The sequence below is a fragment of the Chrysemys picta genome, chromosome 24 (genome assembly GCF_011386835.1).
Source record: "Chrysemys picta bellii isolate R12L10 chromosome 24, ASM1138683v2, whole genome shotgun sequence".
In the NCBI taxonomy this organism is placed as follows: Eukaryota; Metazoa; Chordata; order Testudines; family Emydidae; genus Chrysemys; species Chrysemys picta.
In genome coordinates this window covers 4,319,837-4,331,785 of record NC_088814.1, presented here as the reverse complement: position 1 = coordinate 4,331,785, position 11,949 = coordinate 4,319,837, and the positions used below count along the sequence as shown (strand labels likewise).

Here is an 11,949-nt window from a genome sequence, read left to right as displayed (position 1 = left end):
GGCTATGGGTCTGGGAAGTGTGGGGGGCAGGTTTGGGGAGGAGATTCAGTGGGGGGGCTACGGGTCTGGGAACTGTGGGGGGCAGGTTTGGGGAGGGGACCCAGTGGGGGGTAGGGTTTTGGGCGGGGAGACCCAGTGGGGAGAGCTATGGGTCTGGGAAATATGGGGGGCAAGGTTTGGGGAGGGGCCTGGTGGGGGGCTGGCTATGGGTCTGGGAAGTGTGGGGGGCAGTTTTGGGGAGGGCACCCAGTGGTGGGCTATGGACCTAGGAAGTGGGGGGGGGAGCAAGTTTGGGGATGGGCCTGGTGGGGGGCTGGCTATGGGTCTGGGAAGTGTGGGGGGCAGTTTTGGGGAGGGGACTCAGTGAAGGCTGTGGGCCTGGGCAGTGTGAGGGGCAGGTTTGGGGAGGGGACCCAGTGGGGGGGGGGCTGTGGATCTGGGAAGTGTGGGGGGCAGTTTTGGGGAGGGGACCCAGCGGTGGGCTATCGGCCTAGGAAGTGTGTGTGGTGGGCAAGTTTGGGGATGGTCCTGGTGGGGGGGCTGGCTATAGGTCTGGGAAATGGGGGCAGTTTTGGGGAGGGGACCCAGCAGTGGGCTATGGGCCTAGGAAGTGTGGGGGACAGGTCTGGGGAGGGGACCTAGTGAGGGGCTGTGGGCCTGGGAAGTGTGGGGGGAATGGCTTTGGGAGGGGAACCAGTGGGGGCGGGGGGCTATGGGCCTGGGAAGTAGGAGCTAGGGCTTAGGGCCTAAAAAACAGTAGCAGAGGGGGCGATCAGGGGACCACAAGAAGAATCCTCAGGTGATATGAGAGGAAAACCAAGCTGGGGAACAGGTGTGGCTCTGCTGGCTCATCGGCCTGGTAATGATGCCGTGAACCATCAGTGGAAGACGGGAGTCGGGTTAATGCTAACACTCAAGTTATATTTCGAGCTAACAGTGTAGTGAAGACAGAGCCTTGGGTGATTTATTACTACAGTATGGCTAGCCCTACTGTTCGGCTCTGGGCCTACAAACTGATGTTTTGCTGCACATGTGGTCTCTATCTTTCTCCCAGAGATTACAGTGCAAGTCCGTTATCTGTCTAGGACTCCAATTTAGTAGAACTGATACCATCATTCACTAAAGGGGACAGTAAGAAAAAAATGTCAAAAGGAGCTACTACAAATGGTCTTTGTTCATTTTAATAAACAGTACATAATTAGATGTGAGTTAAAGAAATAGAAAGAAGTATTTCTTCACACAATTCACAGTCAACCTGTGGAACTCATTGCAAGGGGATTTTGTGAAGGTCAAAAAGTATAACTGGATTCAAAAAAGAATTAGCTACCTTTATATAGAATAGATCCATCAATGGCTGTTAGCCGAGATGGTCAGGGTTGTAATTCCCTGCTCTGGGTGTCCTTAAACCTTTGACAGCTGAGACCTAAACCTAGAACCTGAGACTGGATGACATCTGGTATTGGGCACTATTGGAAGACAGGATGCTGGGCTAGATGGACCATTGATCTGACCCAATATGGCCAGTCTTATGTTCAGTGATGGAGAATCCACCACAACCCTATGCAAGTTGTTCCAATTGTTAATTACTCTCACTATTAAAAATTTGTACCTTATGTCTAGGTACTACAAATTGTCTCCATTGATTTGAATAAAAGATACATTAGTCAGATGCTGGTTTTTCAGAATAAATCGCACATATTTAAGAAGGAGCTTTTAATAACTTCCAGTTGGTTGTTCCATGGACTCATCAGATTGTAGCATCACAATCTTAAAGAGGCACAGCCCAGAGTTACTAAGGTGTCTTGTATCTTTACGTTCATTTTAAGCATTGCCATTTTGAGCAACTCCTGAACACACTGGAATGGTCAGAAATATAGCACTGTATTTGAACCCGAGACCTAATACATTCACCTTTCTTTGTATCTGAGACTTCTGCAGAAGATGGGAAAAAGCAGTCTTTGTTCGGGGGGCACCTATGCGTTTGAATGAGTGACCTCTTACTCTGAAATTAAATGCCTCATGACTGAACTATACCCCCCTTTGCCAATGGTAGATAGGAATCGGTGATCTTATTTATGGTGATCATCCCTGAATCATTTTAATTTTTATTATTAAATTTATATTTGTGCTAACACCCACTTTATGCTGGTTGCTTTCCAAACAGCTCTTGCTCCAAAGAGCTTCCAGTCTAACAACAGATGTCAGGGAAGAGGAATAACAACACGCAACTCATACAAATCAATCGGCTCCAGTATAGGCAGCATGGGGTAGGACTTTAAAAGGGGACTTACATGTGGCCAGGACAGCAGACGAGCTCAGAATGATCTTCCCAGGTATAGAGGGTGGCGTGAAAGATGACGTGCTTTGGTTCATTTTAATGCAAAGTGACTTAAGAAGATACGGGTTTTTAGTAAATACAGTGGATGCTATCCTCACTCCATTGAAGTCAATTAGAGATTTGTTATTGACTTAAATGGAGCCAGGATTTCACCCAATATATTTAAGGAGCTATTATAGTTGATTATTCTATTTGCTTCTATTTTTGTAACCACAAATTATTCTTAAGGCTGTCCACATAAAAATCTCTTTTAGCTCGTAGTCAATAGCATGTTTACTGGTGTGGGTATAGCTCTGGGGTACAGCATTTGACGGAAGATCAAGAGGCTCCCCAGCCCAAATCTGGGTGACCCCAGTTCTTTTTCTGACCCTTCAGAGTTCATTCTTGATGTTCCTCCACCTACACTAAAAAAGTATTCTACAAAAAATCAAATGATATGTTACTGAACCCCCCCCAAAACCCTTCTAACTTACCTTGTCCCAACCTACGTCTTACAGTGAATCTCTTGATGAAGAAAGTGAGTAAAACATCATTTTCAACCATCAGCCCATGTACATCATCTACTGGAGCTGTGTATTAATTATTCAATTAATTATTATTACAATAGCACCTAGAGGTTTAAGACCAAGAACATCAGGGCCCCATTGTACCAGTGGCATTTTTAAAACATATTTTTAAGTAGGTGCTTAACTACCCAATGTCAAATTCCTGCAGTTTTCCATTCAGTAGAAGTACTAATATTGCCCAGAAATTCATAGTTTTCTGTTAGTCTTAAAGGTGCCACAGGACCCTCTGTTGCTTTTTTCATAGTTTTGTTGTTTAGTTTGTGATTTTAAACAAATAATGGGTCATTTTGATCATGGATATGAACAGGTGTGGGTATCTTGAGGTTACATTTTGTAATTCTGTGCAAAATGTGAACCTACTAAAACAGTGCTAGTTACAGACCCATTGTCTTTTTTTGTTTTTCAGAAGTAGATAAAAGAGAGGGGGGTACCTGGATTTGAACCAGGGACCATTTGATCTGCAGTCAAATGCTCGACCACTGAGCTATACCGCCTTTATCTTTATTATTAATTTGATGGAAATCATTTCATATTAATTAGTGGTCCCACTGACTCTGAAGCCATATAATTCAGTTCTGCAGTATGAAATACACTTTAATTCATGTCCATGTTTCCATTAAGGATTCCCAGATTGTTACTCCACTTTCCACTAGTGGTCTATATCTTTGTCACTGGCTGAAACCTAATCAAAGAAAATCAGTCCACAGTGACTGCATAAAGAAGTAAATGTTTAACTCATAAGTCTTTATTTTGATTAAAATGAGGGGGCACCCGGATTTGAACCAGGGACCTCTTGATCTGCAGTCAAATGCTCTACCCCTGAGCTATACCCCCACCTGCTGAAAAAAAAAGGTGACAGGTAAGTCTAGTTACGGATACTGGTTCTGTCACATTGTTACTCTTCACTACTTCGTGTAATAGGTTCATTATACTCATTGTGGCGGTAGCTATTCAAACTCACTGCACCTGTAATTATTTCTCATACTGCTCATACAAACTCTAATTAGTTTTTGTTTTGTATTTAACTCCCCCCTCCAAAAAAAGTCTTACTGCAGTTTGAATTGGGTTCACTTGGGCCAAGGTAATAAAGTTCTAGCTCTAATTCTCTATGAGTTCTGTTTCTTTAAACCAATGACATAAAAATCTCTCTTCTTTTCAAGGGCTTGTGTGTGTTTGCTTTCTCATGGCCAGCACACCTTGAAACCACACAAGCCATATTTAATGAGCTGGCAAATCACCCGCCTCCAAGAATCCTTCACCTGTGATTACACCCATTATAATATCTACTTCTGTAGCAACCTGAGTGATGGAAATGCAGCTATTTCTGGGGCAGAACATGCTGGCGGTTATACCCCACAAAAATAACCTCAGGTAAACTTACAGCAAGGAAATGAAGAAGGTGATGTGGATGAAAAAGGAGTTTAGTGGAGCAGAATGTAATGAGTCAAATAGAATAAAGCAAAGGAAGGGGGAGATGAGAATCACAATTATGATGATTATAAAAAAATGTCAAGCTAGAATACCCCTCTCCTTCATATATCATTTGTTGCAAGTTCCTTGAGGGCAGGGATTTGTACACCGCTTGGCTCTAGGGGTTCCTGACTTTGACAGAGGCCTTCTGCTTACTTTTTCTTACATTGCAGTGGGGCCCACATTCCCCCCTGGAAGCACTGGTTGAAATTTACCAGATGTCATTTGGATCAGTTCATTTCTTCTAGCTCCCTTTATAATACCAGACCCTCAGCCCACAGCTGCATCTGCCTACATGGAGTCCCAGGGCAGTTAATGGGGATCTATACAACTGCAGGGTTCTGCCCATCTTGCTGTAGCTACAGGATCAGGGCTCGACAGGTGACCAGCTGTGACTCCTGGCTAGATGTCTCTGTGCAGCTCCCTCATGCCAGCCAAACAACTGGGCTTTTTCTCTGGGTGTGACCTCTCTAATTAGCAGCAAGGGCTGTTTTATTTTCACAAAACTTCAGGTCTGAGATGGTCAAAATGTCTATACTGGTGCGCGCACTGGTGATCGTGGGAGACATCCCCGCCCCCAAATGCTAGCATAGACAAGGCCCAGATAATCCCTGGCCTTGTTCTCACGCTATACAAGAAGCCATAGCATCACCTAATTAGGCCTTGCCCAGCTTTGCAACATGCGTAACACAACTTAGAACCTCTGGGGAGTCCAGATCTGCCCTGGGGTAGCTTCAGAGTCTACGGAGCCCCAAGTGAGACTACATCCTGCTGCTTACTGGGGGCCTGTGTTAACCGCTCTAGTGCCCTACATGGAACTAGATTAGAGCACTCCATTGCCTTAAAGATTTTCAGCACTGTATTCCCACCACCTCACCCTGCTGCTGAATCGCTCAAAAGCCCATGTCATTGCATGTGCGGGGGGGCACAGAGAGCAAAAAACCCCAAACCAAAACAACTCAACAAACACGAGGCAACCACTCAAAGGGTATTCCAGGTAGGGGCCCTGTCTTCATCTCTCTGGGTACTATAAAAATATTAACTGCTTCTTCTCCCCAGGACTTGAGCCCACTAGTTGTCATCCACCTGGCCAAATAGCAACAATATATTTTCCCATTTTTCTCCTCCTTTAATGCTCTGTATACATGAAGATCTATTGTCAAATACATGTGTTTTATTATCTATCTAGGCTCTTCTATAGATAGAGATTAAAGCTCCTTGTATTACAGGTAGTATCTTCCCCGTCTCCCTGGGGATGAAGGTCTGGGCTGTCCCACAGATTCTCTTCTGAACACCTGGGGAAGCCCATGCATGAGCTAGTCATCCTGCGCTATCACCTGGCATCAGTCAGCCTAGTTCCAGAGCAGTTGGTAAAAGCAGGAGCCCAGATGCTGCATCAACAGCGCGTATCCTAGGCGAATAAATCACCCGTAACAACAAGCTGTTAAAATAGAACAAGCGAGAACAAATATTTTATTGTAGCTCCCGTTTCTTACTCCTAATCAGTGTCTCCAGGTCTCCATGGCACCCAGAGGGGCTGGCATCGGGGGTCTGCGAGAAGCCACTCGTTCGGCATCAGTGGAGCGGGAACACACTGACTTCGCCGAAGCAGGACGAATTCACCCGCAGGTCCGGGGTGTTGCGACGATAGCCGAAGCGCCCGTTGTAGCCCTTCATGGGTTTCACGTCTGCCAGGAAGCTGTAGTGGCCGCCCACCTGCTCAGAAGAGTGGCCTGTGGGGAAGAGAGTTGGCCCCATCAGTCTTTATAGCTCCTTCCTTTCCAGCTCTGCTCCATCTAGCGACTCACCCAGGCCACTGAGCGAACTTGGACTGGTGTGCAAGCTACACACAAGCTCGGCAGCCTTGTCGATGCTAGGGAAAACTTAGTAAAAATCTCCCACCACCCGTTCAGCTCTGCTATTAGCAACTGGGAGTCCTGGTGGGTCCAGGCCAGTGGCTGCTGGCGACAGTTAGAGCAACGTGTCAATTTGACCTGCCCTAAGTGTGAGGTGACACAGGCTTAGATTCTATGGAGGTGCAATTCAGAGGAAAGACGGGCAAAGTCAACTGAGCACCAAAGAGGCCCTAGTGTCACTTAGCCTGGGGGGGTTGCGCTAAGTTACAATAGTTTTCCCAAGACCCATAACTTGTGGAGTGGGGACTGGGGACCAGAGTAGTGCCACCTATGAAGGCCCGAAGCAGGGCCCACATCCCACACCAAGGGCATTCTCTGCCATCCCCTTGTGAGTTGTTTATGACTTCTGTACTCTCTGGCTACAGCACCAGCCTGTAACTTATAAGACCTAGGTTCTATTCCCAGCTCTGCTGCTGTGTAACCTTGGGCGAGTCATGTCCTGTCTCTCTACCTCAGTTTCCCATTTGTAAAATGGGGGTAAATGATAGCAACCTCCTTTGTGAAGTGTGTTAAAGATGCTATTATATTTATTTAACAGTAAGGAATTTTTACCAAGTGATGCTGTGGAATGCAGCATTGTCGACTCTTACAATTTTATCATCTGGGATTTTTGCATAAAGCCCCAGCTCCTGGAATCAAGTGATTATACAAAAAAATCAGCTTTCCTTTAAAAGGAAAGCAAGTTTGTAGCCTTATGACGGAGGAGAAGAGCTTGAAAACTTGACACCTTTATCCCAAATTCTATGAAACCAGAAAGCATGTTAATAAAAAAAAAAAAGAACCCAATATTTATTATTCTTTTAAAATCTCATGATTCTTAACCCAATAGGTGATACATAGAGTAACTGATGATTGGAGAAGAGCTTATTGAAGGGAGTCTTACCTGCACCTGCCCAGTTCCTCCTGTTCAGGTACCTCTGCTCTGGCCCATAGATGTGGAAATAATCCACTATCCAACCATCCCTGGATGTACCACCTCGGTGCTGGGGCAAGTCAGAGAAAGAACAAAAACTCAAAGCAAAGCCAGATTTTTGGCTAGTCCCTAAATCCCAGCATGAAGAGTCTTGTTGATGTCAAGGGCAAAGTTCCCATTCACTTCAGTAGCATCGGATCAGGACCTAACAAACCAGCTACCTGACTTTGTTCTGTCTCTAAAGACACATGGACACAGTGTGAAAATGCACTGCATTTAGAAATAGCTCTGGGTATGCACTCATGATGTATCTGGGGTGCATGAAAACAGGAGCTTTATTGTTCCAGAGTCCGACGCTATGCAGTCCTGCTGCTGTGAAAATATCTTTAATCAATAATAGCTAATGAGATGAAATACATAAAATATCGGCTATATCCAGAGAATTCCCTCTAAAGAGACAGGGCCAGATCCATCACTGATGTAACTCAGGTGTCCATGCTAGCAGATCTGACTGCAGGAACCAGATCTAAGTTATTTATTAAGCACCAACAGTGTTTGTCATTGTACAAAGCACAATGAAAGACACAATGGGCATTATTTTCATATATTCTAAAGCCAGAAGGGATCACTGTGATCATCTACGCTGCCCTCCTGAATCTGTATTTGTTTAGCTTCAACTTCCGGCCATTGGATCTTGCTGTATCTTTATCTGCCGGACTGAAGAGCCCATTATCACACTTTTTGTTCCTCACATAGGTACTTATAAACTGTGACCAAATTCCCCCTTAACCTTCTCTTTGTTAAGCTCTTTAATGCAGTGCATACAAATGCAAAGGATTATTATTTCAAAAGTTTTCTATGAAGCATCAGTGAGATTTTAAACAGTAAATTGAGATGAAATGCGATTTCAGTTAGCTGAAAAGAATATGAATGAGCATTATATCTCTCGCTTTCTCACCATGGCTTGGGTAGCACTGAGCTTCGGTCAGCAGCACAGAAAGCAGATAGCAAGAGGACAAGGGCAGCGCAGGTAGATCATGTGTGACTATGGTAGCTTGCCCGGTATATTTTTCTTTAAAAAATAAATTTCACACAGACTGCAACAGTCGTTTGCTTTTTGATCAAAATACTTCAAAAATCATTATTTTTTTAAACTGATCTGATATTAAGTAACCAAGAAAAGATCCCAGCTGCATAAAGAACCACAAAATCACCATTATTTAGAGATTCTCTCTTTCCCACACCCACCTTCAGCTGGAATTCTAAAGTAGATGCAGCTATCATTCTTAAGCAGAGAGAACACCGTGCTAGGGAAGAGGAGTGAGAGGGAATTGTGCTGTAGACTGCTGTTCACTATTGGCTGAGTTAATACCACATCATTCTTTGAATTATAACCACAGTGTTATAACCCAACATGCCACAGATCTGCCTGTTATTCTGCCAAAATCTAGACATCAACATTTTATCAACGGCGTCATTTTCAGGACCCAGATCAATTTGTCCATCTATGGTTCTGTTTTCTCTTTAAATGGCTAATTTTTGCTAATCTATTACTTTCCTTCTCCCTTTCCCGCTTGCTGGTTTGACCATGTATGGTGTTTTCATTCTGACATCACAGTTCACTGAAAATGACACAGGAACCATGGTGAGGTCAGAAACAGCAAGGATCTCAAAAATCTAAGCAGAGGAAAAGGTGAAATTTGAGGGGGGGAAAGGGATGGACTTCTAATAAAGTTAATTACAGGTCATTTTGTTATTATTTGTATTGCCTGGGAACCCTGTCATGGCCTGGATGGTACAAACAGAACACAAAGGCAATCCCTGAATCCAAATAGTTGATAGTCTAAAGTACATTTAGTTTTTAGTTCAGAATTTGGTTAGAAATTTGTCAATTAAATATGCAACGGCAAGCTGCGATGGTGGGATTTCTTAATCTTTCCACAAAGAAACGAACCATCTTCTTTCACCAAACAGCTCCCGGATAGTCCACATTTTTGATCCGCAGGCTGCCTGCTTTGGATGAGAACTGTGTGCATAAGAACGGCCGTACTGGGTCAGACCAAAGGTCCATCTAGCCCAGTATCCTGTCTACCGACAGTGGCCAATGCCAGGTGCCCCAGAGGGAGTGAACCTAACAGGTAATGATCAAGTGATCTCTCTCCTGCCGTCCATCTCCACCCTCTGACAAACAGAGGCTAGGGACACCATTCCTTACCCATCCTGGCTAATAACCATTAATGGACTGTGTAAAATTCTGTCTCCCTTGAGCCACCTAAGAGCCAGACACGGTTTTTGCCCTGACAAATAAACCCAGTTTTTGTCACAGACACAGAATCATGAACTAAGATGGTAGTTACACAACCCACCAGGGACAAAAGCAGGAGGATCACATGGCCACTGGCTCCCCCTGCGGTTCATTCATTTCAGCACTCAGGCGAGCTAAGCTAACCCCTTCTACTTGCCAGCCAGAGCCCTGAACTTCCCAGGCCTGGGGCTCGGCGAGCCGGGCCGCTGCACCGTACCTGCTCCGTGTTCTTCAGCAGGGACTTGACCGCGGGGGCCGCGAAGTAGCTGGCGGCGTGGCCGTCCAGCTGGGCGTTGTACGGGGGCAAGGCGGACCACAGCTTGGGCGGGATGTGCGCGGCGCTGCCGGCCAGCGTGTCCACGGCCACCCCGTCCAGGATAAAGCCCTTCTGCCGCTGCAGACACCGCCTGCTGAGACAAGCCATGGCGAGCAAAGACAGGACCCCCCGCCCCGGCGCCAGCCCCGGCCCCTTATGAGCCCCCGGCCCGGGCTCCCTCCCCCGGCTCCCTGCATTGTTACGTTCGGGCGCCGCCCCTGGGAGGCTCCCCAGAGCCAGCTGCAGGGCAGCTGCCCGCCTCGGCTGGGAAAAGGGGGGGGGGCACAAGCCTTCCCATCACCAGCCCCCCAGCAGCGGGACCCGCTGCACCGCAAGGCCGGCTCCCAGCCGAGTCGCTCCATCACGCCACGTGGGGCTGGGATGGAGTCAGCTGTTAGCCAGCCGCAGATGGCTGCGGGAGGGGGTGTTACCGGCTACCAGCCCCCTCAGAGGCGGCCGGTTTGTTTGGGGGGCAGATTAAAGCAACGCGAGGCGAGGCTCTGCCTCCCCGCTCCCCTTTTCGTCCATAGTTCACGGGGGGGGGGGTAGTCTAACCTACCTCCTGCTGCCCTGTCCAGCACCTGGGCACCTCTGTAAGCTAGTCCCTCATGCTCACCTCAAGCCATCCAGAAAATCAGGGCCGGGCCCTCCCCTGTGCCTGCAGCTTGGAGTCCAAACTTCCTTTGGAGAGGGGCAGCAAGTGGCTAAACTCTGCTCCAAGCAAAGCAGTTAGGTCGCAGGGAGGTGCTTTGAACCCCGCCCTGCGCCCAGTAGGGAAGTGGTCTAGTCAGAGCCACTCAAACTGTTTAGCACAATCCAAAACGGACAGGCCCTAGAAGCAAATTAAAACAGGATCAGGGATTTATTTCCACACCTTGCAGGGAGTGGAGTGAATGACCGCACTGGGAAGGGAGTTTGACAAGGGCTGAACCTACAAAGCTCTACAAAAGCCAGACTTTCAGCATACAGTATTATTGTATGGTTTAACTTGACTGAAGGATTTTTCCACTCCCACACAGGCCCTGGTAAAGATCCAGATGTGAAGCCCTTAACACTTCATGAGGAACCCCCTCCCCCCCATGCATGCTCCCAGCAGGCCAGCTCCTGTATGCTGAAAAGTTACAGCAGCATAACTAAGAGTCAGGGGTGTGAAAATCACACCCATAATCAAGCAGCTATGTGGACATAACTGCATCTACAGTGGGGGTTATGTCGACAGAAGAGTGCTTCATTCACCATTTATAGGGCTTGTCTACACCATGCAGCTTTTAGTGTGTCGACACAGCCTTGTCACTAAGTGAGCATGTGTAAACGCTCTTTGTCTGCACTTTTGCAGACAGAATACTTCCAGCCCGTGAGTGGTATTAGCTTTGTCAGCAGGAGCGACAAAGCCGTGTTCACACTGCCACTTGTGTCAGCAAAACTTTTCTTTCGTGGGGGGCTTTTTTTAAGTACCCGTGAAAGACAAAAGTTTTGTGGATAACTTTGCAGTATAGACATAACCATAGTTAGTATCTTTTGTAGAAGTGTTGTTCCAATACTGACCAAAAAAACACTTCTTGGTGTCTGCTCCATAAGTGTTGACATACCCTAGGGTCATGAAAGTTAGGGGTTGTATAAGCATATTAGTTAAACCCCCCACACCCTTAACTGACACCCTGGTATGAAGAAGGAAAATGGATTTATTTGCAATTCCGTTCAGTCTCACATCCACAGTTCTGCACTTAGACAAAAGAAAAAAAAAGGTTGGGGATAAGATATGCCCCATCACAGCATAAGGACTAGTTTCAGAGTAACAGCCGTGTTAGTCTGTATCCGCAAAAAGAAGAACAGGAGTACTTGTGGCACCTTAGAGACTAACAAATGTATTAGAGCATAAGCTTTCGTGGAGTGGGCTGTAGTCCACGAAAGCTTATGCTCTAATACATTTGTTAGTCTCTAAGGTGCCACAAGTACTCCTGTTCTTCTTTTTGAGCATAAGGACTGCAGCTTTTTGCACTACGTAGCAGCCTGTACTATCACCTTTTGCAATGTTTTACCCTAAATGCTGTAACTCCGGTCTTAAAAAGTTAGAGAGCCCATCAGCTCATCCTTACAAGGTATTTGGAATTCAAGTCTGCACATA

At 46.3% G+C, this 11,949-nt stretch overlaps 1 protein-coding gene and 2 non-coding genes across 3 annotated transcripts; all 3 read right to left on the bottom strand.

The window, feature by feature from the left end:
- Positions 1-3,326: 3,326 nt before the first annotated feature.
- TRNAC-GCA (transfer RNA cysteine (anticodon GCA)) lies at positions 3,327-3,398 on the bottom strand. The gene has a single exon. It is a non-coding gene; the product is annotated as a tRNA-Cys (tRNA).
- Positions 3,399-3,666: 268 nt separating this feature from the next.
- Positions 3,667-3,738, bottom strand: TRNAC-GCA (transfer RNA cysteine (anticodon GCA)). The gene has a single exon. It is a non-coding gene; the product is annotated as a tRNA-Cys (tRNA).
- A 2,080-nt stretch (positions 3,739-5,818) lies between these two features.
- SPMAP1 (sperm microtubule associated protein 1) lies at positions 5,819-10,228 on the bottom strand. Its single transcript, XM_005301838.4, has 3 exons — positions 9,726-10,228; positions 7,174-7,273; positions 5,819-6,107 (listed from the first exon to the last, which is right to left on the bottom strand). The coding sequence occupies exons 1-3, from the start codon at positions 9,930-9,932 to the stop codon at positions 5,950-5,952; spliced, it is 465 nt and encodes a 154-aa protein (XP_005301895.1). The 5' UTR covers positions 9,933-10,228; the 3' UTR covers positions 5,819-5,949.
- Between the last annotated feature and the right edge of the window lie 1,721 nt (positions 10,229-11,949).